The 23,044-nt window shown below is 43.4% G+C and overlaps 1 protein-coding gene across 2 annotated transcripts in view; it reads right to left on the bottom strand.

Annotated features, from left to right (window-relative positions):
* The window catches only part of LOC120789724 (rho GTPase-activating protein 21-like), an 85,157-nt gene extending 64,060 nt beyond the window's left edge, over positions 1 to 21,097 (bottom strand). The window contains exons 1-2 of one of the 2 annotated variants that reach the window (XM_040126662.1): positions 21,001 to 21,097; positions 19,653 to 19,875 (exon numbers count right to left, since the gene is read on the bottom strand). In XM_040126662.1, coding sequence (XP_039982596.1) covers positions 19,653 to 19,730 — 78 coding nt within the window. In that variant the 5' untranslated portion in view covers positions 19,731 to 19,875; positions 21,001 to 21,097. Of the gene's footprint in view, positions 1 to 19,652; positions 19,901 to 21,000 lie in introns of those variants that run through there. The other variant, XM_040126663.1, reaches the window with a different exon arrangement.
* Between the last annotated feature and the right edge of the window lie 1,947 nt (positions 21,098 to 23,044).

The raw sequence follows: 23,044 nt of genomic DNA, 5'->3' as shown, positions 1-23,044 counted from the left end.
GGAGGTGCAGGAGTGTGTATGTATGAGTGTGTGTGTGTGTGTGTGTGTGTCTTGTAGGAGAAGAAGTCAGTGATGGTGCTGAGCTAGAGCAACTGATTAAGCATTAAATCTGTTTCTAATCTGTTGGCAGGAGAGTGGATAATTTCTACTGGGGACAGAGAGGACTCTAGTATGATACCTACACAGAATAATACTACACAAAAAAGAAACACACACACACACACACACACCTTTCACTGGCAAGTAAAATGAAATTAGGTTTCAAGGATGTGGCTAAAGGTCAAGGGTTATGTGTGAGTAGCACCAGACAAGACACTTAACCTTAATGGAGACTTGGACAAATGAAGCCACTGGTCGGTGTCTCTGAGTCTGCTAACACCCATTGTATTTCAAAAACTTTCTGTATATCTGCTTCTACTTGGGAAAATTGGCAAAAGAAAAAAATACTGCATATGTCATAAATCTGCAACAAATTCAAACCACAAATGTGTTTTTTATATTATGCACTTCTTTCTGCAACTGTGAAGACTCATCAGGTCTATCCTGAACATCAAACAGACAGGCCTTGTATTCCTTCTGACTATAAATGTATCCTCCCATAAAAAGTGGTATTATGTCAGGGGAAAGAGCTTGATGTCTTTAACCTGCCTGATTCTCCATTCAAAGAATGGCAATGATAGCAGAGAGTAAAGTAGTTGGATTAATCAAACAAGTTGTTCATATCTTATCAATGGTATGTGGACCACTGTCTTTGAAGTGGCCATCAACCTGCCAAGTGGCACCAGTGAGAGGGCTTGGGATTGTTGACAGGGCAACAAGTCATGACTAAATGGCTAGCAAGGAGAAAGTGTAAGGAGACACAGAGAAAAAGTAGCAGGGGGTTAGCTAAATCCAGAGCTCATTAGTTTAGCTTGCCATTCTAAATTGGCAAGGACAAATCGAGTATGTGGACAACAGTGCAGGACAGCTTGGCACATGTAAAGTCAGAGACAGCTAACAACCGTCAAGGAATGCTCAATGTCTACCCTATAGGTGCAACCACTCTAATCCTTTTAAGAGAGCTGAGATCAGCTGCTAAACTGAGCAAACCTCACTCAGTCAATCCCATTGACAGGAATGTTCCACCATGGCATCAGGAATAGTGGCAGGAGTCACACTATATCCCTGCTCTACTGCCTGAGGCCTTCACAGCAGTGAACTTGCTGCAAAACATGTCAGTGATAAGCTTGCAACCATAAGGCCATCCAAATTAAACAACAAATATGTTCTTTGTAACTGCCCATACTGGCAGGACAATATCATTTGTGAATGCCCTCCTAAATCTGTTTCATGATGTAACAACACTGTGGTTAAGGTTTAGTTAGGTTTAGGCGCAAAAATGACTTGGTTGGGTTTAGAGAAAGCTCATGGTTACCTTGTGGTAAGGTAAGGGAAGGATCGTGCACATGGTTTAAAAACTGTTGACTCGTGGTTGGAAACGGGACACAAACAGGATTCTCCTATGAAATAGTCTGATGTTTTGTTGACCAATCCACCCACCAACCTCAACATCCTTTCTCTGTGGACCTTGTTGCTCAAAAGTAACATCACCGGATTTCCTCCTATACTCAGAGGATGGCTTTGTCACGTCAACATAAACATATCTTGTTTTGGTGCACTTGCTGAGATGACTGATTCTGTTGTGTTTCTTAGGAGGAAAATCTCCAAAAAGGGGTACTAATAAGGACCTAAGATCTGACCTAACTTTGCTCTTTGCACATAAAACTACCAAGTCCCTCCCTTGTTCTTGTATCCACTTCTTTATCTCTTACTTTGCCTTTTTAAGTGGGCATCATGGGGCACCTACTGAGCTCAAGGTCTTGCCAAATTCAGAAAAATCAAAACCACATTCTCAGTATGAGGACAGGAACCATTCTGTGTGGGATGAGCTTTGGGGAACAACCCACCACTAGATAGGTACCATTGAGGGACATACCATTCCGGTTCAAAATATTTGAGACTATCCCAGACGTTTCCTGTAGCGCGGATGTGTTGTGACCTTCATCCAGGGCGTGCGCCATGCGAGTATTAACCCAACAGGCCTGTGCTGAGAATGAGGCGCATCAGCCCCTGTAACGTGAGACCTCAGCAGTGTGGGGGAGAGGTGACGAGGGGATAGAGGAAAGGGGAGATTAGTACTACGGTATCCTGGTAACAGCCATAAACACTGTCAAAGCAAGACTGAACACGGAGCGAATCAAAGCACAAGACAGTATAATGACATGCTGACAAAGACCAGCTATTATGGTAGTTAAACAACTGTAGGGATGAAATTACTCTGCGTGTTCATGAGCATGCTGTTTGTTGTTTTGCTATCATAGTCTAGCTTCGGACTGCTGATCTTTTGAAATGGATGCGCTTTCACATTCAGGACTCCTTTATAATATCTCCCTCGTCTCTGCCAACTTCCTCCTCTTTTTCCAATGTTAACTAAATAGGATGTGTGGGATGCTGACAAAAAATTATGCTGGTACATCCATGAGGTCTCACTCCTATCCTGTTTAGGTAGATACTTAGTGAGCTTTGAGATTCCATGTACATTCTGCACATATTTTGTTGTATGGCCCACATATTTAGATCAAGACATTCTGTACTCAGTGAACTCAATATTACAGACATCTGAGGAAAAAAAAGAAAAAAAATTACTAAATTGCAGTGTACACCTACATCTTTCCCCAGACTTTAAAAGCACATCCTGTAATGACGCTCTCCAAAAAGCACACAGTGCTCTTTTCAAAACACTCGGAGCATGCAGTCTGACGTTGGAAAATGTTAGCTAGTAAAATACTGGAAAAGTGGGAACCTTAGAAATGCATGCGCTGATTACAGCAGGGCCAGTGTAGCACAAGCTGTCCAGCACGGGTCTCTGAGGAGGGTGACGCAATACAGGATGGGAGGGGATATAGAGGAGTGAGGAGAGGGGGCACAAATATGTTGACTATTACGAGCTCAAGCCCCCTCCTCCTCAACCACGTTCGCGGCAGCCCCACCCAACACTGAGGCCCATCTGGAGCGCCTCGTGACCCAACTGATTAAAAGCAGTTGGGGCCTTCGGTGAGATACGGACAGTGGAATGTAGAGACTGTGGAGAAGCCCAGAATAAGTGTGTCTAAGAGGTGTGTGAATTAATGCAATGTGTATGTGATACTCTGCGTGCTGATGTGTGTATGTGTGTGTTGTATCATATGTGTGTATGCAGCCACATGACCCTGTCAGTCTTCAGCAATCAATCAAATCAGACAGGAAAAACCCTTGAGCTGAGTTGATGGATGCCCCCACTGGGACTGATGGGATGGCTTGATGGGAGCATCTCCGCACCTGAATCAGAGCTTTGGATCCTACGGTTTCTTGATCCCATTAGCTTAAAACACAAACACATACAAACTCAAAGGCTAATACAGATCGAGAGTTTAGGATTATAGCCATCAACCTCTACCGTAACCACAACCAGTAGAAACCAAATGTCTCCTCCACTTAAGAGTAATATTTCTCGTCCTGGCTCTGGGTTTCTTTTTCAAACCATTTGCACCTCATCCACCCCAGACTTGGCAACCTGTCTCTCTACAGTCACACCATCCAAACCAAAAGGTATTTACTAGGTGCACCCGTCGAGTGGCATCAGCCTCGTCCACCGGCGGTCTAAATGGAAACCAGGTTGAGAGTCTCATCTCTCCTGATGGAGCATGATACAAGAGCCTAAGGTTGATCTTTACTGCTCTTGTCCCAACAGGGGATCCTGCGTGCGGTTCATGTTAAGCTTAACATGTGTTTTACTGCTTAATTGAATAATGAAGCGATGAGAGAAGAGGAAAAACCACACGACCAAGGACTGCACCAAAAGGCTGCCAGAGGAGGATTGTGCGGTAAGGGCTGCATACTTTGGTTTTAAAGCTGCGTTTTTATAAGCGCTGTGGATACATGCCTGTCAGTGACACTTTCATTATCGTTCATACATGCTGAAACTAAATCCTGCGAAGAGTAACAAAACTGACCAACCCCCCTCTCTTTGTCGGACTCTATCCATCAAAGTAATCACAAAAGCAAGTGTTTCAAGTGTAGCATCATGTTATGTAATCGAATCCATGCTTTAGGATTTAGTTTGGCTGAAATAAGCCAATTCAAGTCATGTTAACTGGCATTTTCACTAATGGAGCCTTTTCACAGTCCATCTGGCTGCCTGTTTTCTTCCCGTAACTGTTAGGATGTTTGGCTGCTCATCTACATCTTTGTTGCTTTTTCCATCCTATTTGTACACTGTATTGAATTATTTTCAAAAATGTGGCAAAACACAGTAACAGTGAATGTCTCCGAACAACTGAACCTTGAAGTATTCATTAATTTGCAATTGTTTGAAAAACAAGGCTTTTATTTCATGTAAGGAAACTTTTAAACTTTGATATGGAAGTAACAGGTAATTATTAGCAATTTGTCTCCGAGTCACAGAAAGAGACAAAACTGATGATGATGTGGATATATGCTAGCCTGGACAGAGAGTGCTGACAAAGTTAAACCCCTGTCACTCTACCTCACCTGACCCTCAACAGTCAATAAAACATATCAAAAACTGCTGGTAGTCACAGCAAACAATAAAAAACTGAGGAAGTGTCCAATTGGATTTACAGCCTGGAAAGACATATTCCACTTTCTGGGTTTTCTAATATTTCAATAGATCATCCTGTTACGGAAATGGCACCAGTTTGATTCATGCAGCAGCTGATTCATATCTTGCAGCCAGACACTGCAGCTACCTGCTGATAATCTGCACATAAATCCCAAAATGTAAATCTTTTATTGTGAAATAATAATATCTCACAACAATGCAATTAAATCACCATTAAGCAAGACACGTGCAGGACCATATGCGGAAACAAAACAACACACAGAGAAGCCATTTGGCAGATGGGTCCGAGACTGTGAAGGAGGACTCGGAGCAGAACTGAACACAGCAGGTCTCCAGGCCATGATGACCACACCCGGGCCCAGCTGGAAACAATAAAAACCTCATACTCCTCATATCTTCCTCTTTCCCTCCATCTCCTGTCTCTTATTGTTGCCTCTTCTCACTGCACCTCACAGCACTTTAGGCCGTCAACTTTATCTTTCTCAGTATCTCTTTCCGTCTGGCATCCTTTCACACACCATCTTCCCTTTGTGTGCATCTAACAGACTGTTTTCTAATCATGCTTGGGCCCCATATTACTGAGAGGGAGTGTCCACTGCATTCTCTATTACCACAGTAAACAGTCAGTCAACTAGTGAGCCATTCTCTCTGGCATGCATGCACAGGCGCTTTTAAAAAATAAAACCCAAAGGAAAACAGCGAGGGAGAAACAGATGGATGTCATTTGTGTTATAAAGGCAGACAATGGTAGCGAGATAGATTTCCAGGGGCCGGCGGAGAGGTATACAGTTTTACAAAAAAAGTAAATGTGGCACCATGACCTCTCCTGTGACACTGTCAGATTGGTTTTGCTTGCAATTCATCACTGCTGATTAGTAAATAAGGGCTCAGCCTATCTTTGTCACGGTGTCAGAGGACCGTAGGTGTGGAGGTGCTCTGAATGCTAATGTAGTGGCGTTTCATCAGTGTCAGAACAAAGCGGAGCACACACACACTGACTGATACAGAACAGAGGGCATCATTATCACCGTCTGTATCGCTATACAGCCTGTACTGCCCAGCCAATCACATGCTCTGGGACTGAACAAGCAGCCAATTAAGGTCCCTTTTACTGTGATGCCTCCTGGCTGTGTGAGGAAAACAGGAAAATATGCTGGGCTCACCATTTTATGAAAGAGCTGGAAGGACAGGAGAAGGACAATGACAGTTTCTGAATTCAGATTTTTAAAACCAAGCTGCGAGCAAACTATTCTCCCCCCTAAAGTTATTCATCCATCTATTTCAGCTAAATGAGAACTGAGATAGTGAAGGACAAGTGTTTTGTTCTGATGGCTCTGACAGCAGTTAACAGAGTTAGTAAACGGGGTGACCGACACACACCAGTAATCTATGGATCGTCGGTCATGGCTCTGCAGAGGGATTCTCCCTCCCCCCGCTCCACCCTCAGGCTGTATTGCATGACGTAACTGCTCTTAGTACGTTGATCGAGTTTAGATGTACCACACACACCACAAGGGCGAGTCTGGCATTCGAACAATGAGAAAACAAACACATGCAAAAAAATTTTTATTTTAAATAAATCACCATAGCAACCGTTTTCTCCTCCAGTGTGCCAGTGATATTTACAACCTCAACTCGAGAGACCACGCCGGGGAGGGGGTTGGACAAAAGACCCAATGTCTAAACACTTATAGATGAAAAGAAAACAACACCTCACACCGCCTCCCATGCACACACACATGCATGCACATATTGCTCCACCCCCTGGCGAGGCTCCTCCCAGCCCTGTCTGCATTGCACCAAAGAGAGCTGCATCTTTTCCAAGCCAGTTTTTCATCAACTGGCCCAAGGAGACTCAGCAGCATCCAGCTACTTCTTATTCACATCCTCTGCTGTCTTCTCTGCCACTCTCTCCTTTTTCTTTCTTTGGCTTAGAAGAATAGAGTACTTGAAAAATTATAGAAAAAAGGCCTTTTTATGTGCCCTCCTTTTCTGTGTTACCAAGGTTACACTCCAAGGGCAAGGTGTTCCTTGGTTTTGTTGGGCGAAGCCTCTGGAGACACAGTCTTTACAACTTGTTCTCTGCAGTTTTGCCGTATACAGAGTAACCTCGACATCACTGTATGTTAAATGCAGCACTGTGCACATATGCCGTAAGGATTGACTCTCTGTGTGGATGGTTGGGGAGGGGGAGCCAGGGGTTAATGTGGCAGTGTGAGGTGAATCAGCATTCTGTTCCCGAGGACAACAGTACGGCTCAATTTTTACAGCCACAAGCAGATGTGTCCAGAGTCCACACTAAAGAAAAACCCCATAGTCTGCAGCTGCATGGAGTGACAATGACACAGCAAATAGCAGCCACAGGAGGGATTATCTTACATTTATTGGTGTATCAAATCAGACCTATTTTTTCTGGCAAGTAAAAACTACAAGCTGATTCATCAAAGCTGCTCGGCACGATCTTTGGCATTCTGACAATTTTACCATTTTTTATAATAATTTTAACCATAATTTAGTTTTCTTTCTAGATTAACAAGGTTTAGGTAAGTCCCCTTGGTGGATGGTTGACACACTCTTGTAGTTTTAGTTGTCTTCTGATCAGATGCTTCAGATGCTATAAATCATTATACAATATAAATTAACTAAACCAAAACTTGTGCCTCCAGTAAGTGCTGAGTGCTGCATGTAACAAGATCCTGGTAAAATGCTTAGAGGTGCAAGTCAGAGGTTCGTGTATCTTAAGATAACATATGTCATGGAGCTTAAAACTGACCTCTGTGTGTAAACATTAACCCGTCTCAGTATGAGGTATTACTTCATGGTTTAATGCCTCAGTACATCCGAATTCGCTGAGACAACAAATGCTTTACACTTAGTCCAACAGTAAGATAAATTCATTTAAAACATTTAAAAAACAAAAACGTGTCTGAATCACAACTCCTAAGTAATATGCTCCGCTACAGTGAAGTACAACGGTGATTATGCAGAATAGGAGGATGTACACAAAATGTTCTGATTTATCCACCTCACAATGCCATGTGGACATGGCCTCAGTCTGGACCACATTAAGTTCTCAAGACAGTGAAGCATATCCTTTAGATTAATTGATTTTACGCCTGAGAGGGGCAACGATACCTCCATCAAGGTTTGGACATCTTGAGTCGAAGACAACTCGTGAATGAAAAGATAAGCTTGTCGGTTTTCACTGACATGCTGAAATTGTCAGATGCAACAATTCGACACATAACAGTGTCCATGAATAAAACCCCAGGGATGAAACAGACAGAACAGACTAACTCTGTTCCTTTTGCATTAGAGTGTAAAAGTCTTCCCCAAGGCAATTATGTGCCACATAGGCACATGTGCTAGCATGAGGCTGATTAAAGTTCGGATGTCTGCTTGGGACTGATTTGGAAGTTTTATTACTCTCTCTTTCCCTCCCTTTTTCCCGCCTCACTTGCTGCCCTTCGGCTGCTTTCATATGCTAATGGCCGAGCAATTGTGTGGGCCAACAGCCTGGAATTCCTCTGCACAAAGGAGAAATGGAGATGGAAGGAGAGAGGAGAGAAAAGGGACAGACAGAAAGACAGACAGACAGACAGAGAGACAGAGAGAGAGAGAGAGAGACCAGACGATGGTGGGCTGATGCACATCAGAGGCCAAAATCACTGTCTAAAGAAGGGTTTGCTACAAGAGCACAGAAAGGCCAACGGTGGCTTTCTGCTCTAGTCTATGCTAGTGTGGTTTTTTTTCAGTCAATCAGCAGTCCAAAACCCAAAGATAATCAGGCTAAAAAGCAGCAAATATTCACCTTTGAGAACCTGGAACGAGTGATTTTTTGGGCATTTTTGCTTAAAAATGATTAACAGATTAACAGAATTGTTGCAGATTTATCTTCTGCACATTAATCTGCAGGTTGATCAATTATGAAAATGATCGTTAGTTGAAGCTTAGTGCAGTGTATCAATTCAATATCTGAATACCTTTACTTTTTGGACTGTTGGTACAAATGTTTTCTGTCATTTTATAGATCAATTAATGTATTAGTCAAAAAACAAAATTCTGAATTACATGATATTGGAAATAATTCTTGGTTACTACATTCTCTTCTCTGCTGTTATATCAGTTTCATTTCTGTCATTTCTTGCTTGCCTTGAAATTGTCTCTCCGTCCAACAAAGCACTGAAGGGCACATGGGAAGCCATTCCTGCTGTGTTGGGTGTGGTCCATCACTACAGGGATGTCACCGGAGGTGGCTTCCAGGGCACCAGTGAGCAAGCCATCCCCCACATTAAAAGCTCAGAGCCAGAGGCTTCCAAACAAAGACAGAGAGGACATACACACCACCCTTCCATCCAGCCAGCCACCTCAGCCAGCCCCCCCAGAGACAGAGAGCAGGTGGGCCAATTAAGAGTCTCAAGGGTCCCCCCCACCCAGATGCAAGCAACGCCCTGGATAATTGGTTTCCTCATCTATGAATTATTAATCCTGGTTGCTCTTTGAGGTTTTTGACAGAACAGGGTTGTGACAGCCCGACCCCCGACATTCAGACTTTCCAGTTTAACCCCCCAGTGCCACGTTAAAACTACACTTCAGAACAAAGTAGAGAGAGTCAGATATTAGAGTGCACACAACAATCAGGGGTGGATTGATCCCATCGATGATTGTTTTAGTTATAATGACCATCCTCCATCGTGGGCACTTTGAAAGGATGCTTGAATATGCTACCCTTTAAAAGTCTACCGAAACATTATCTTTTCTTTTACGCCCATAATATTTTCTGCTAAAATTAATGATGGGGAGCGAAGTGGAGCGAAGCATAATTTCAAAGCCTGATCCAATGGTGTATCAACTGGTTTGTTTTTTTTTAAAAGACACAGAATGACACAACCTCTGTTGCCCAGGGAGTAATAATTTTAGGGCTGCAACTAACAATTACTTCCACTATCAATTAATCTGATGATAATTTCTCAATTAACTGTTTCGAGCCAGAAATTGGCAATTTTCCACCATTTCTGCTTAAAAAACAACTGCAACAATTAAGCGATAATCAAAATGGTTGAAAATTATTTTGTGTCAATCGATTAATCCATTCATCGACTAATCCTTTCAGGAAATAGTTTTATGATTGTTTTTCATTCTTTGTAGCGTCGAGACTTGAAAGATTACTGTCGTTCATGAGAATTCTAAACATCAAACCAAATATTTTTGGGAAGCCTACATATTAACAGTGCTTGGGCCTCGTAGTTATTGGTGGCAGTGTTGTTGATTCCCTGGCTCCTCTCTCTCTGTCTCACACCAGGTGTTGGCCCGTAAATATTTCATGAGGCCTCCGTGCTGTGCTACTGGTGCACAAAGGCCGTTTTGAGCGTCCAGGACAGCAGAGGCTCTCTGGAAACAGAGGTCTATCAGTTCAGCTTGGGACACAAACAATTTTCAGCACTGCTAAAATTAAATTAGGGGAAGGGGCAGGCCAGAGAGCAGCGCTGCTGCACTGCTCGACACGGCAAGACTTCTTTACTCCTAACATCAGACATTCCACGGCAATATGAAAAAGGGGAGGAGGGGTGGGGGCGGGGGGGTAGACGAAACAATGAGCTGCCTGTGTCAGTATCCAGTGAAAAAGCCAAAAGGCATGTCAGAGATATGAAGTTTTAGTAAGGGTGCCAAGTTGACTTCTGCGCATATAGAGACAAATGGATACATACAAGACGGCACCACAGAGAGCACTGTATGATAGAGACAATATATTCATATGCTCAAACGCAAGCTCACATACGTCACCATAGAAAGGCTTCGACCTTCGCACCCTCGTACTTAACACATCATCCCATTAAAAGTGCCAAGATTCCACTTTATTTTACCAACCGGGCTTTGATCTAAGTCTGAAAACTCATATGGATAATGATATGGATGAATATTTTCACTAGTTCAAGGCACAGTTACATTTACTGACAATATCTCGGCGACTTCGAAAAAAATTCTTCAAGAAAGTTTATTTGTACTGGAGCCAAGACAAAGAGTTTTCAGTCCAAGAATCACTTGTTAAATCACTTGATAAGATTTGTTTTCTAAAATCAAGTTTAGTGTTGAGCCACCTGAGGCTGCATGAGGGACTGTGTGCAAGAGCAGGGACACTCAGAGGTCAGCATGCCTAGCACTCCACAGTCTCCAGTTCCAAATCGCACGACCAAATGAATGCCGGCCATTAATACCCGAGATGTCAGGGATGCTTTTCCTGAAGAACTCCAAGGAGCAACAGGGGACAGAGGTGAGGGCGACCTCACAAAAAGGGTGAGGAGAGGTGACCAAAATCTACAGGTAGAAGAAAGTGTAGAAAAATATGCTGCACATCCAGCCACAACAAGAACACCTCTTTTTTTTTATTATTGATAAAATGCTGAGGAAAAAAAAAAAAAGCCAAAAAAATAAAAAGGAGGGAGAATTTCCTACCTTGCTCACCCATGTCTTGTAAATCAAAAGCTAAAAAAATAAAGGGAAAACTGACCTGATTGTTCCAGGCGCAGTACAGATTGCAGATCAGCCTCCAGTTGTTGTTAATCATACAGTCGAGAACTTTAAGATGAGCCATTTTACGTTTCACTGAAGAAATCTAAGGTACCCAGACACCCGCCCCACAGCTGTGTGTGCTAAACCCTGCTGTGCCCAGTGACACCCTGCTGGCAGCGACGCTCCTCAATGCCACCTTGACATAGAGGAGAGCACATGGAAGCAAGAGGGAGTCATCAGCAGGAGGCAAAGGGTGCATCTCTGTGCCCATCTGCGAGCCCAGCAGGCCTCCTGTCAGCTGTGGCCATCGCCCCAGCCACGCTTCATTAACAATATGTTAATGATTCGTGTTGCACAATAAACTCAGGGGATTATTTTAGACATAAGATTAACAACAACAACAAAAAAAAAAAAAAAAAACCCCGTCCTGAGAGAGGAGAGCAGCAGAAAAGAGATATCAGCAGTCCGGTGCAAATAAGTCCACCTGGGTATCGAAGAGCAGGATAGGCATCACCATGGTCATGCAGCAAAATGCAAACTGGCCGGTGGAAGAGAAGCCTAAGAGATGATGGAGCAGACTGTACTTTTTCTTGTCATCTGCCTTGGCATTTTGGGACCGATTCCTCTTTTTAATTCTTTCTGTCTCTCTTCCTGTGATGTAGTCTCGTCCCGGCTGTCTGTGCCTCCCTGTGCTCGTCTCTGCAGTGGTACCAGGCAGAGGCAGCCTGAGCGTCAGAGCAGCAAATGCTCACTCTTAATCAACATGCATCAGGCCGCAATGCAGGACCTCAGAGGGACAGAATGATTTCCCGCTCCTCTCTCTATGACACTTAAGGACACAGCCAGAGGTCTCTCTCATTGACTCTATGCGCATTGATGAACTATGTGTACTTAAACATTCAAGTTTAAATACACCTAAGGCTTGTAACAACTCAAGACCTTTCAAGTTGTCTATGGGGCCCTGTGAGAAGCCTCAAAGAAGAGGACTGTGCAGGCTGCCTCAAACTCCAAACCTGACTGATTCTGCATTTTGTAGGTGACACACTGTGCAGCACAAGTTATTTATTTCATTACTATGCAAAAAAAAACTGCAGTGTACTTTGCAGGAGGAAGACTCCCTGACAAAAGGCAAGAGGAGTGCTGCAGCCCCCACCACCACAGAGCAAAAACCCACGTTGGAAGTCAGCTCTCTTGAGTAAATGAACGTCCAGCTAAAGACTTCCCCTCGCCGTGGGATTTCAAACAAATCAAGCTTCTGAGAGAGGAAAATATGCCGGAAATGCATGAAGAGAGAATTAAGAAACTACTGGATGCCAGTAAATAGTTGTCTGGGATTGTTTATGTTCCTTCCACCCTTTGATGCTGTATGATGTCCAGATGGTTGTGATTGTGTCATTAGCTGTAAGGCAGCATCAACAGTGAGATGCTCTGAGCTCACTTCATATGAGAAACGCCGTAACCAATTAGCAGCGAGGAGTAGCCTGAGGCAGGGTTTAAGATATTCATAAATCCTTAATAACCCCTTAGTACTACATGTCACCCCAGTATTTGCCTTTTTTTTTTGTTTGTTTCTCACAGGGATCCACGAGATGTCAACTGACCACGAAAGCTAAATATCCACTGAAGCTCTCTAAAACCCACACACCACCGCGACAACTGGCAATTTCACATGCGCAGCAACATGTGGTCATATGCTTTGAATCTGTCACATCTAGCGTTCATTTGAAAATGCTGAATTCCAGAGAGGCACCGAACCTTTGCAGCGACTGGAAAGACATATCAGAGATACATACATCAAAAAAAGAAGGGTAAAGACACGAGTAATCTCTCAGACACAAGACTCTGCGTTAGGTCAGGAGGCTACACACACAGTCTGGTAAGAAAGGTCAGCCAAGTCCCACAGGCCACACTCAGTGACCAGACATGGCAACCCTGGGCCCCACAACACACTATCAGCAGACCAGTTGGGGAGGTGATCACTAACTGCTCTCCTCAGCTTGTCCCGCATAGCTCTTAAAACTGCCTAGTGTTCCCCCATTATCAACACACAACCTCTGTGCTTTCCATAACTTGGGGGGCCAGGCCCCCAGCTGGTATGATTTACTGGAAAAGTTGCTTATTCTCATACTTTAAAAAAAAAACAAAACAAAACAAAAAAAAAATGGCATTTCGGACAATCTCAGCAAGACAGAGATCTATCTATAAAATATTCATGATGCAATGACTAATGAGGACTTGCATCACTTGCTAAATCTTTATTAAAAAAAGTAGCGCAAATTGTTCTCGGTTTGTGGAGCGATTTGGAAATTAAAGGCATCACTTTAGTTCAAATTGTCACATGTTGGAATAATTTACAACATAAAATGCTGCATTAATGGGATACAAATGTCTGACTAACATGTACACAGTAAACGGCTGTGACATCCTGCAGCGACATGTGCGCAGGCTGCAGCTACAAGACATCCCCCATCAAAAGCCAGGAGCTGTAAGCCAGTATAGAGCAAAAGCATGCGCCCTACCCCCGCGCTGAAGCCAATATAACCCAATCAATTCTGAGTTATGGATGTCGTGGCCCTCAATAGGTTATTAAATTCAGTGAGGAAGAGAGGAAGTTATTACACATTGTAGTCAGCGGCCTGATCCATCGCAGTTCAATAAGACCGCAGGAATTTAGTAGCACTCAGCTGTTGGTGGGTATCTGTGATTTGAAGGGCTTCAGCTAAAGATTATCACTATTAATTATTGTTCTGGGGGATTTCTTATTTGATTATTGTTTAAAAAGAAAGAGAAAAAATGTCTGTATTGTCAAATTCCTTGCTTTGTCCAACCAACAGTCCAAAACTTAAAAGATACTCAATCTGAGCAATCATATAAAAACAGACAAAACCAGCAAATTGCCACATTCGAATCATGGGAAGTAGTGAAGTATTGGTATTTTTATTTGAGAAGTTATTGACTAATTAACAAAACAGTACTAGTGATCCTCCGCTCGATGTCAGGGGAAAAAAATACTCCAGCAGACATGACAAAGGCCACGGAGGCCACGTGCCGAAATGTGTTGGTTTGCTGTTGTTGGAGTACAACTTTGTTGCTGGTGTTTCTGAGATGACTTTTTTCACACTCTTAGCTGTCGAATACTTTTTTTTAACTCTCTCGTTAGATCTGAAAATAATCCTAATTTACATTTCTAAGATCTCAAATCTGTGTAAAATTATGTTTTAGGACTCCTGGATCCAAATAACCCTAAATTCACCCATTGTATTTTACAGCATGTTGGCTTTTTCGTAGATGACATATATCCTGTGGTTCTTGAAACAGTAACTGCTAGGCCACAATTAAGCAGTTGTGGTCAATTTAGGGAGATTATATTTACTTCCAGAGAAAACTTGCTATAAATTCAGTCTTGAACTTGAGAAGTTTCCACGACCAGTCAGAGAGGACCGGAGCTTCCAAAACAGAGTGGCTCTGCCATTTGGTGGCTTCTCTGCCATCCATTCATGAAATCATTCCTTCATCAGTGTGCCCTTGTTCATTTCCACTGCTGATGCTGACAGGAAATAATGTGGTTTCCTGCCAAGACCTCAAAGCCCGCACTAACACTCCGGGTTAAGATATATCCCGATAACACCCTGTTACATAAGCCTCGGTTGAAAACAAATACTGCTCTTGCATACATGGTTGTATGCAGTTTTACATACAGAATAATAAAGTAAAAATAACTCCAGGAGTCACAGGGAGAACTTTCCTCTCTGTCTGTTTGCGCTGTCATCTGAAATGTTTGCCCTTTCAGATGTGAAAATTCTACATAGCTGCAGTCCATATATACATTATCTACCAGCCACGATACAGCACATTACATAATCTGTGGAGTATAAAGCCTGAGGGTCTAAAATATGACTGAACGGAGGAGTGTGAATATCACCTTAAGAAATGAGCTATGCAGATAAACTGAGCGCTTTATGCATCTCTCTCTCACACACACACACACACACACACACACACACACACACACACACACACACACACACACACACACACACACACACACACACACACACTCCTGACTAGTGTATGTCATGCCTTGGAGCCAGAGATAGAACCAGATAGGGGGCAAGTGTTGACGGAGATGCCTTGGGCATGTGTAATGATAGCGTCTCAGCCTCACTGAGCATTAGACTGGTTCTGTTCTGCCTGTCTGCCTGCATGTACAACCCTTCCCCCTAAAATCCTGCCTCTCACCATCTTCTTACTGCCCTCCCTTTCTCTTACGAAGGGTGGGGGAATCCAGGCAGAAGAGACAGCGACTATCAGCCATTGGCAGAAGAGAAAACAAAAAAAATAATAAGAAAAAGAAAGATGGCATCATTTTTTCCCCCAAAGGTTAAAGTCTCATCTGCCTTGACACCCCCTGCCCTCTTCCTGCTCCCTCCCTTCCTCCCTCTATGCATCCATACATCAATCATCCACCCATGCTTGTGGCCAGTGGAATAATGGCGTCTAGTGTGACTCTGTCCAGTCTGGGCTTTTAGCAGACTGAGGGATGACATGCAAAGGAGCTATGCCGAGCATGAATATGACCCCCCCCATAAGAGGAAAAGATAAGGGGGCCCGCCCGACAGACATATGCACACACATTTTGGGTGTCGTTGAGTCTGATGCAGATTGCATACTGATTTCCTTTTTTGTCTTTTCCAGGAAGAAATAGCGACAATAGCTGGGAAATTTGATTCCATTAAGAGTTGCCAAAACACACACTCTGGTTTCAGTTTGACGGTAATAACGATAAACTGTGAGGCAGATCTGGTGTTTCCAAAAACTGGGGAAACCCTTCAGAGAGTGCACTCCTGAATATTCCCAAGACACCCACTCTCTATGAGCGTATGTGCTAAAACAGAAGCCAGGTCGTGTCCAGGTCAGTGGTTAGTTTGATGAATATGAAAGAACCCTGATGGGCTGCACGAGACACATTTGCTTTTCAAATGTATGCAAATCAGAATCATTTCGTCGCTGCTCTGATTGATGAACTGCCACGGCTCTGAACACTGATAAATGTGTAGGTCATTTCCTTTTGGAGACATTTTAGTGTGTTTTGTAGGGATTTTTTTTTCTTGCAATGACTAAAATAAACCATCAGACTTCTAAAAAAGTGAGATCATAGTGAGCTTAATTAGAGCTGGGAGGTGACACTGGAAAATTCAGTTTTCTTTTGACGCTAAATGTGTCCAGCTGGGTATGTATGTGGAAAGAGACTAAGATTGAGTCTTTCTAGTTTCCATTAAAAAAAAAAAAAAGCTCTCACATGGCACAAACTGACCACTGTTGCATTCCCCAACCCCTATAATGATACTGTCCTGACCAACATTCAGATATTCATCCAGGGTTTTCAGGAGAAAATGGACAGCGATTCCAGTACAGTGATTCCTTTTTTCCCACTCCGACACACACAGCATTCATCTTTCCATGGGTTAAATATAGCACCAGTAAAAACATGCGGGAATAGAGGACGGGTGAAAGACAAGTATGTTGCTTGGTGGGGGTGGGGGGTTTTTGATTTGGGAGGGGTTATATTTAGAGCAGCAGGAGAGAGCATCACGAGAACTCAGAGCACTGCCATTGGTCTTGTACTCCCCAACATGAATGACGGTGGTGATCAATAGATGCTGGATAGAGTTTCAGCATTGTGTTTTTTTGTGTGTTTGTTTTTCTCTATTGCTCCCTTTTCTTGTATCCATTATTATTCTATTCCATATGGTTTGGCAACACTGATTTTTATTCCAGCTTGTGCCAAAAAATCTACTTGAAACTGAAAATCTGAAACTGAAATTGAGTGAGGAAGGGAAAATGACAGCCAGCGAACGAGAAGTATCAAGTGCTTACATGGGCATAAACTAACTCCCATTCAGAGCAGTTATTTTCATCATTGATTCATCTGCTGATATTTGTGATTAAATGATGAAATGTTTTGACCACCGAATGTCTGCTGAGAGATCACAAAAAAAAAAAAAAAGCAGGCGTTTTATGACATTTAAAAGAACACTTATCAACTATGGCAGTCATAAAAACTACCAGTATGCTAACTAGAGCTGAAACAATTAGTCAATTAATAATGGGATCGGCAATTACTTTGATGATCGATTAATTGTCATTTTTCAAGCAAAAGTGCCAAAAATTCCCCAGTTTCAGCTTTTCAATTGTGCAGCTTTGCTGATTTTCTCTGTTTTATATGATAACAAACAGGATATCTTTAGGTCAAGTTCTGCTGGTTGGTAAAAGCAAAACATGTGATATCACCTTAGAGTTCACATAAAATTTTCACTGTTTTTCGACATTTTATGGACGTTGAGAAAATACTTTTCAGATTAAATCGATAATGTAATTCTAACAAAATAAAAGTCACTTTGTTTATTTATCTTTTTTCAATAGTCTTTCCCTAAGATGTAAAGAACCAAGGGTCTCAGCTGCTTCATAACTACCCTGCCCAGTGTTAGTGTGACAGCAGGTCGAGTGAGGTAGGGAATGTGAATGAGGCCAAGAGAGAGAGAAAGGCAGGCGCCATACACGTGGGGTGTTTTTCTCTTAATGACTGGGGCAGCTGTGCCTAAATTACCCCAGCGTTGCTACCGTTGCTTTGACAGTAGCAGGGTGGGTGGGTGGGGGGGGGGGGTAATCTTTGAGAAGACACTCCCTGCAAACTCCCTCATTAACAAGCCGAGACGATGCAGGGGAGCGGGAGGAGGAGAGGGGAGCGGGGAGCCTCATCCCGCCTAGGGTCTCCAACTCTCATCAGACCCCAGGGGGGGGACAGCAGTTCGTAAGCAGTGAAGCCTGAAAGTTGGGCCAGATTTGTGTTGTAGGAGGCACCAGGTGGAAAAAAAAGACCTGCCTCCCTCTTGGGCCAAGCCTTGGGCTGCAAACTGTCAGGCTAAACAGTCACACTGACTCACAGGTCACTCACATCTTCTCCAGCGATGTAGAGACGTGCGGCAAAATTGTTGTGTTCCACCGATTGTTAAGAAACAGACAAAATCAAATCCCGTTTTTAACGGGGCCATTAGCTGATTCAGAGGGCAACCGTGCACCTGCAAAGCCCAGTTTTTTTTTTTTTAATCTGCTGTCTTTCTGCACATTGCATCCTATTTTCAACCAGTTAAGCTTCGATGCGAGCATCAGATTCCGAGAAGTTAGTGAAGGAGATCCCGTTGAGATGTAACTGATGGATTTCTGAGGCTTCTGCTCAACAGCTGGGAGTTCTTTAGGCTGCGGCGGTTAGAGTTTTACTCAGTGGGGGAAAGCTGAGTGATCTTACGGGAAACATTTATTAGATTGCAGAAACGGATGCGAGGAAAACCTCAGTGCACTGACACTTCAGCGTTTCATGATAATCTCCTTTATCTCAGTGATTCGGTCTCATTTTCTCAGATATCTCGATCGGACAGTACATAAAACACAGCAAGGAAACAGCAGCCAGAAAACAACCACTTTCAATGATGCAGATGGTCTGCTCGCCGGCTCTGACAAACATGATTCCTGCTTTAATTTGTAATTATGATTTATTTTTTAACAAATAACGTTAGCAGACACCTGTGCCTTGAGCTCCTCCTTGCTCCCATCAACCACTTCATAAACTCCGGGGCTGTTAGCGCGTTGCCTTACCCCATTCCCAAAGATTTACGTCGTCAATCCTCAGCTAGTTCTGACATAATAAGAGGATTACAGCACACAAACAGCACTGTTGCCATTTTCTGATGATGGATTAATCCAAAACATGCCACCGTTGGAATGCTGTTATGACACGCATCAAGCCTAGCTGGACGCCGATGATGATTGTGATGATGTAACGGCCGAAGCTACCATGCATAAGAGGAAAAGGATGAGCTCTACAATGTGCCATTTATCAGTGCTTGGCATGCAGACCTGCAAAAGATCCAGCGAGATTAGCACTGGAAGTACAAAACTCTCTTTGTGCCCTTAACCAGTTGTCAGAGTGGGAAAAAAATGAACCCTATCACCCCGAACACTGGCAGCTTGCTGCAACACTTAGCTCACTCCCGCTCTGTTCCTCTCTCTGAGTGCATGACACACTTTGTAACTCGGGCGGCATGTCATGAGTTTCCTTAAAGCGAGAATACCTTCGGAACACCGCTGACGAAGTTACAGCTGCTAAGTAGTCTGATGGTAGTCATGGATGGATCTTCGCATCCATCCAGCTGTCAGCTATTACGAGTGAGTCCACGTGCAAGCAATTTGCACACCAGTTAAATGGCAAAAAAAAAAAGCCTGCACCGTGTCAAAAATAGAAGCTCCAAAAAAATGCACATAATATGTCAACAGATACCTGTGAAGACACCGTCTCAGCTAAAGAATCAAGGGCCACCATGCCAGACCTGCATCGGCATGCAAACTCATAAACAAGTGCTTTAACGGACTGTACAGTGAGCTGGGACAGCCTGGGGTGCAGGCGCATCTATGTCCAAAGTCTTACCTCACAAGACGGAGTTATGGCTCTGTGTTTACTCTCTTCATTGTCCTGTAGTGAATCACTCCAACGTGCTGCCATCATTTCATTTCAAAATGCAGAGGTGGAAGAAGTCCTTTAAAAGCCCACATTGAGGCGAGGAGGATGAAGCCAAAAAAAAAAAAAAAAAAAAGAAAAGGGATCCTAATCCACACCGTCTTCCTTCTTCATGTCCGCCAGTGGCTGAAATCTGGACATAAAATAAACAAGTTAGTGAAATAACAGCAGAACAGCAGAGGGAAGAACCATTTGTACACTGCCCCTGTCCCATGCCGGTCACAGAGCCAACGTCTAGAGGCTGAGTACATTCAAACCAAGCTTTGTTTTCAGGTTTGTACCCGGACCAGCAACGTTTCGCACCTCAGCACAGCCCCGGGTCTGCGCAAGGGGGGACGAGAGCTACAGGAAAGGTACGCCGAAATGCACTCCTGGAAAAATACTGTACTATAGCCCTTAAACGTCACATCAACGCCCCGAGTCCTTCAATTCACGACGAGCCTGGTCACCCAATGCCAGCCCAACATCTGGACTGTCCCATCTGTAAATGAAGAATACTATTCAGATAATACTGCAAAAATCATAACCCTGCAAAGGTCCTCACAATTCCTTAAATCCCCCTTGATTTAGAAATAAAGCAGTGATATCACGGGGGCAATGAAAATAAAGTACAATAAGGTCAACAAGGAGAACACAGAGTGATACTTTAGCTATTTTCCAAAGGTGCAGCATGAGTTTAATCTACTTCTGAAATGAAATTAAGGGTGAACATTCAAACCAACAGTCCCAGTTCAGTCAATGGAGAGTGCGTGTGGCTTAAAAGTGAGTAACGGCAGGTGCATGTGTGGTCGTCGTTTACCTTCTTTTGTTATTTTTCTAACCCGCTTGGTCAATAACGCCCTGACGGGCGACACCTCCGTAAACGTGCTATTTGGTTGGAAACGAGATGGGCACGTCGAATAAAAAGGCGGAATTCGTGGCTCTGTACCGGAGGCGGCGGGGGGGGTGGGGGGGTAAAAAAAAAAAAAAAAAGAGCCCGACGGGACGCGACCGGACCGCGCCGCTAAAAGCGCCACGCCAGCCGTCACGAATCGAGCCCTTTGCTAAATATAAACAGCCGGGGTAGGTTACTAGCTGCTTTTTTTTTTCTCCCAGTCGCTTTAAGCAAGAAAAATCTACCCCCCCCCCCTGAGGCTGTTACTACGGGTTTGCTGTTGACAAACACCAGCCAGCTTTAGGCGGACGACAGGTTGTTGCCGCGGCCGCAATCGCGAACAACGCCAAAATAAAAAAAAATTAAAAAAAAAAAAATACCTACCTGTTACAAATTCAGAAAATGACTTCCAAATGTCAAAACGAACGCACTGTCCATGTTTCTGGGAAGAGTGTGGAGGGGGGGGGGCGTTCGTTAAAAGCCTCGGGTCGATCCAGAGATGGGTAAAAAAAAAAGAGAGAGAGAAAAAGGGCTGTCAAAGAGATTACAAAGCGGGATACTCAGTCTCCCTTCAGAGCTACGCTGGCTGACCGCTGAAGCTCACTACCTGTTCGGAAAAACCCACTGGAAAATGCACGGCAAACGCCACGCAGCGTCCATTTCTCCGTCGGGGAGACCCGGCGAGAATCCAGCCTCCCGTGTTCATTCATGTCCGAGCTTCGGTTCCGACGCCGAAACAGTCGACATAGAAACATCAACAACAACAACAACCCGAAGGAAGGAAAAAAAAAAAAAAAAAAAAAAAAAAAAAAAGTAACGAGTACTCCTACGTGGTCCCCCCGGTTGGCGGCGCGACAAAGCTGCACGGAGACCGACGAATCTGCGGAGGCCCCGCCCTTTCGCTTGTCCCCAGGACGTCGTCCAATCAGGTGGCCAGTTTAAATTTGGAATTTTGAAGCGGGCCAATGGGAGGTGTTGTTACATAACAGTTCCAATAAAGAGGGGGAGGCTGGTCCAGTCTGGTCACTGGCTGAAAAGCAGTAGTGTGTAGTGCTCCTGCCTTATTCCTCCAGGAATCCGGTCTTTTATTTCATTTTTAGTTGACAGCAATCGTGGAAAGTAACTTAGTACATTTAGTCAGGTGCTGAACTTGAATGAAATCTTGAGGAACATGTTATTTACTTAAGTATTTCCATTTTTTTCCTACTCTGCTACGCCTGAGAGAGAAATATTGCACTTCTTACTCCACTACATGTATGTGACAGCTGTAGTAAATAACTAGTAACTTTACAGATAAAAAATGTGTCACACAAAGCATATCACCATTTCATAAAATAAATGAGACAACACTATATATAAAGTAGTGAAAATTACAGCTGGACCAGATGCACCAATAAAATGCTGCTTGCTTAATGATCCAATAATATAATATTTATGACGACACAAACCCCTGAAAGGGACCATTCTGCCAGATGAGTACCTTTACTTGTATATTTCAGTGCTGAAATCTGTATCTCTTACTGAAGTTCAATTTTGATTGCAAGGACTTTTACTTGTAAAGGAGCATTTTCAAATTCTGGCATTGCTATTTTTACTAAAGTAAAAGATCTGAGTACTTTTTATTCACCGTTTTATTTCAGTTACTTTATATGTCTACTCCACTACATTTGAGAGAGAAATACTGTACTTTTTCTCTTCTATATGATAATATAACTCCCTATAAGGGGCCATTCTGCTCAATTTGTACTTTAACTGTTGATACTATAAAATTTTGTTTTTGATACTTCTGTACTTTACTTCAGTAAGATTTGGACTACGGGACTTTTACTTGTAGGAGAGTATTTCTACATGGTGGTATTCCTAAACGATCTGAGTACTTCTACCACTAATGGAACATGATCGGTATTCACAGAACTTCAGCTGATACATTTCAATAAACAGCTAGCCATTAGCTCATAAACACTCTATTCCCACGCTCGGCCATTAAGCCCTTCAGACCTTTAAAGCGAGCAAATGAAATCACAGGGACATTGTTGTAAACCGCCAGGAAAATCCCCGAGGCCCACACATATGCTGAGCTCTCCAATTTCCTAACGTTCAACTGGTGAAGCATAGTATTTGAATATCCATTATCAACTGTAACAGCAGTGTCCTTAACTTTATTATGGTGACATGTAGGGCATGGCGGCCACATGGGACTCCACAGAGCATGAAAAAAAAAGGGCTGCACAGCTGATCCGGACAAAGACAAAGGCTGACAGTGTTCTGTTTGCAGGCTACTCCAGCGGCACAATAGAGGATGGGACAATAGGACTCTTTTGACCCATACTGTGGCGAGGTTTCCCTGGTTTCACTGAAGAGCTATTGTCTAAAGATCTGGTGCACTCTCATCCAGACAATGGACAACTTAAACTGATGTAAGTGGGAG

The sequence above is a fragment of the Xiphias gladius genome, chromosome 5, assembly GCF_016859285.1.
Source record: "Xiphias gladius isolate SHS-SW01 ecotype Sanya breed wild chromosome 5, ASM1685928v1, whole genome shotgun sequence".
In the NCBI taxonomy this organism is placed as follows: Eukaryota; Metazoa; Chordata; class Actinopteri; order Istiophoriformes; family Xiphiidae; genus Xiphias; species Xiphias gladius.
Note: the sequence above shows the minus strand (reverse complement) of the source record. Positions and strands in the feature narration are given on the sequence as shown.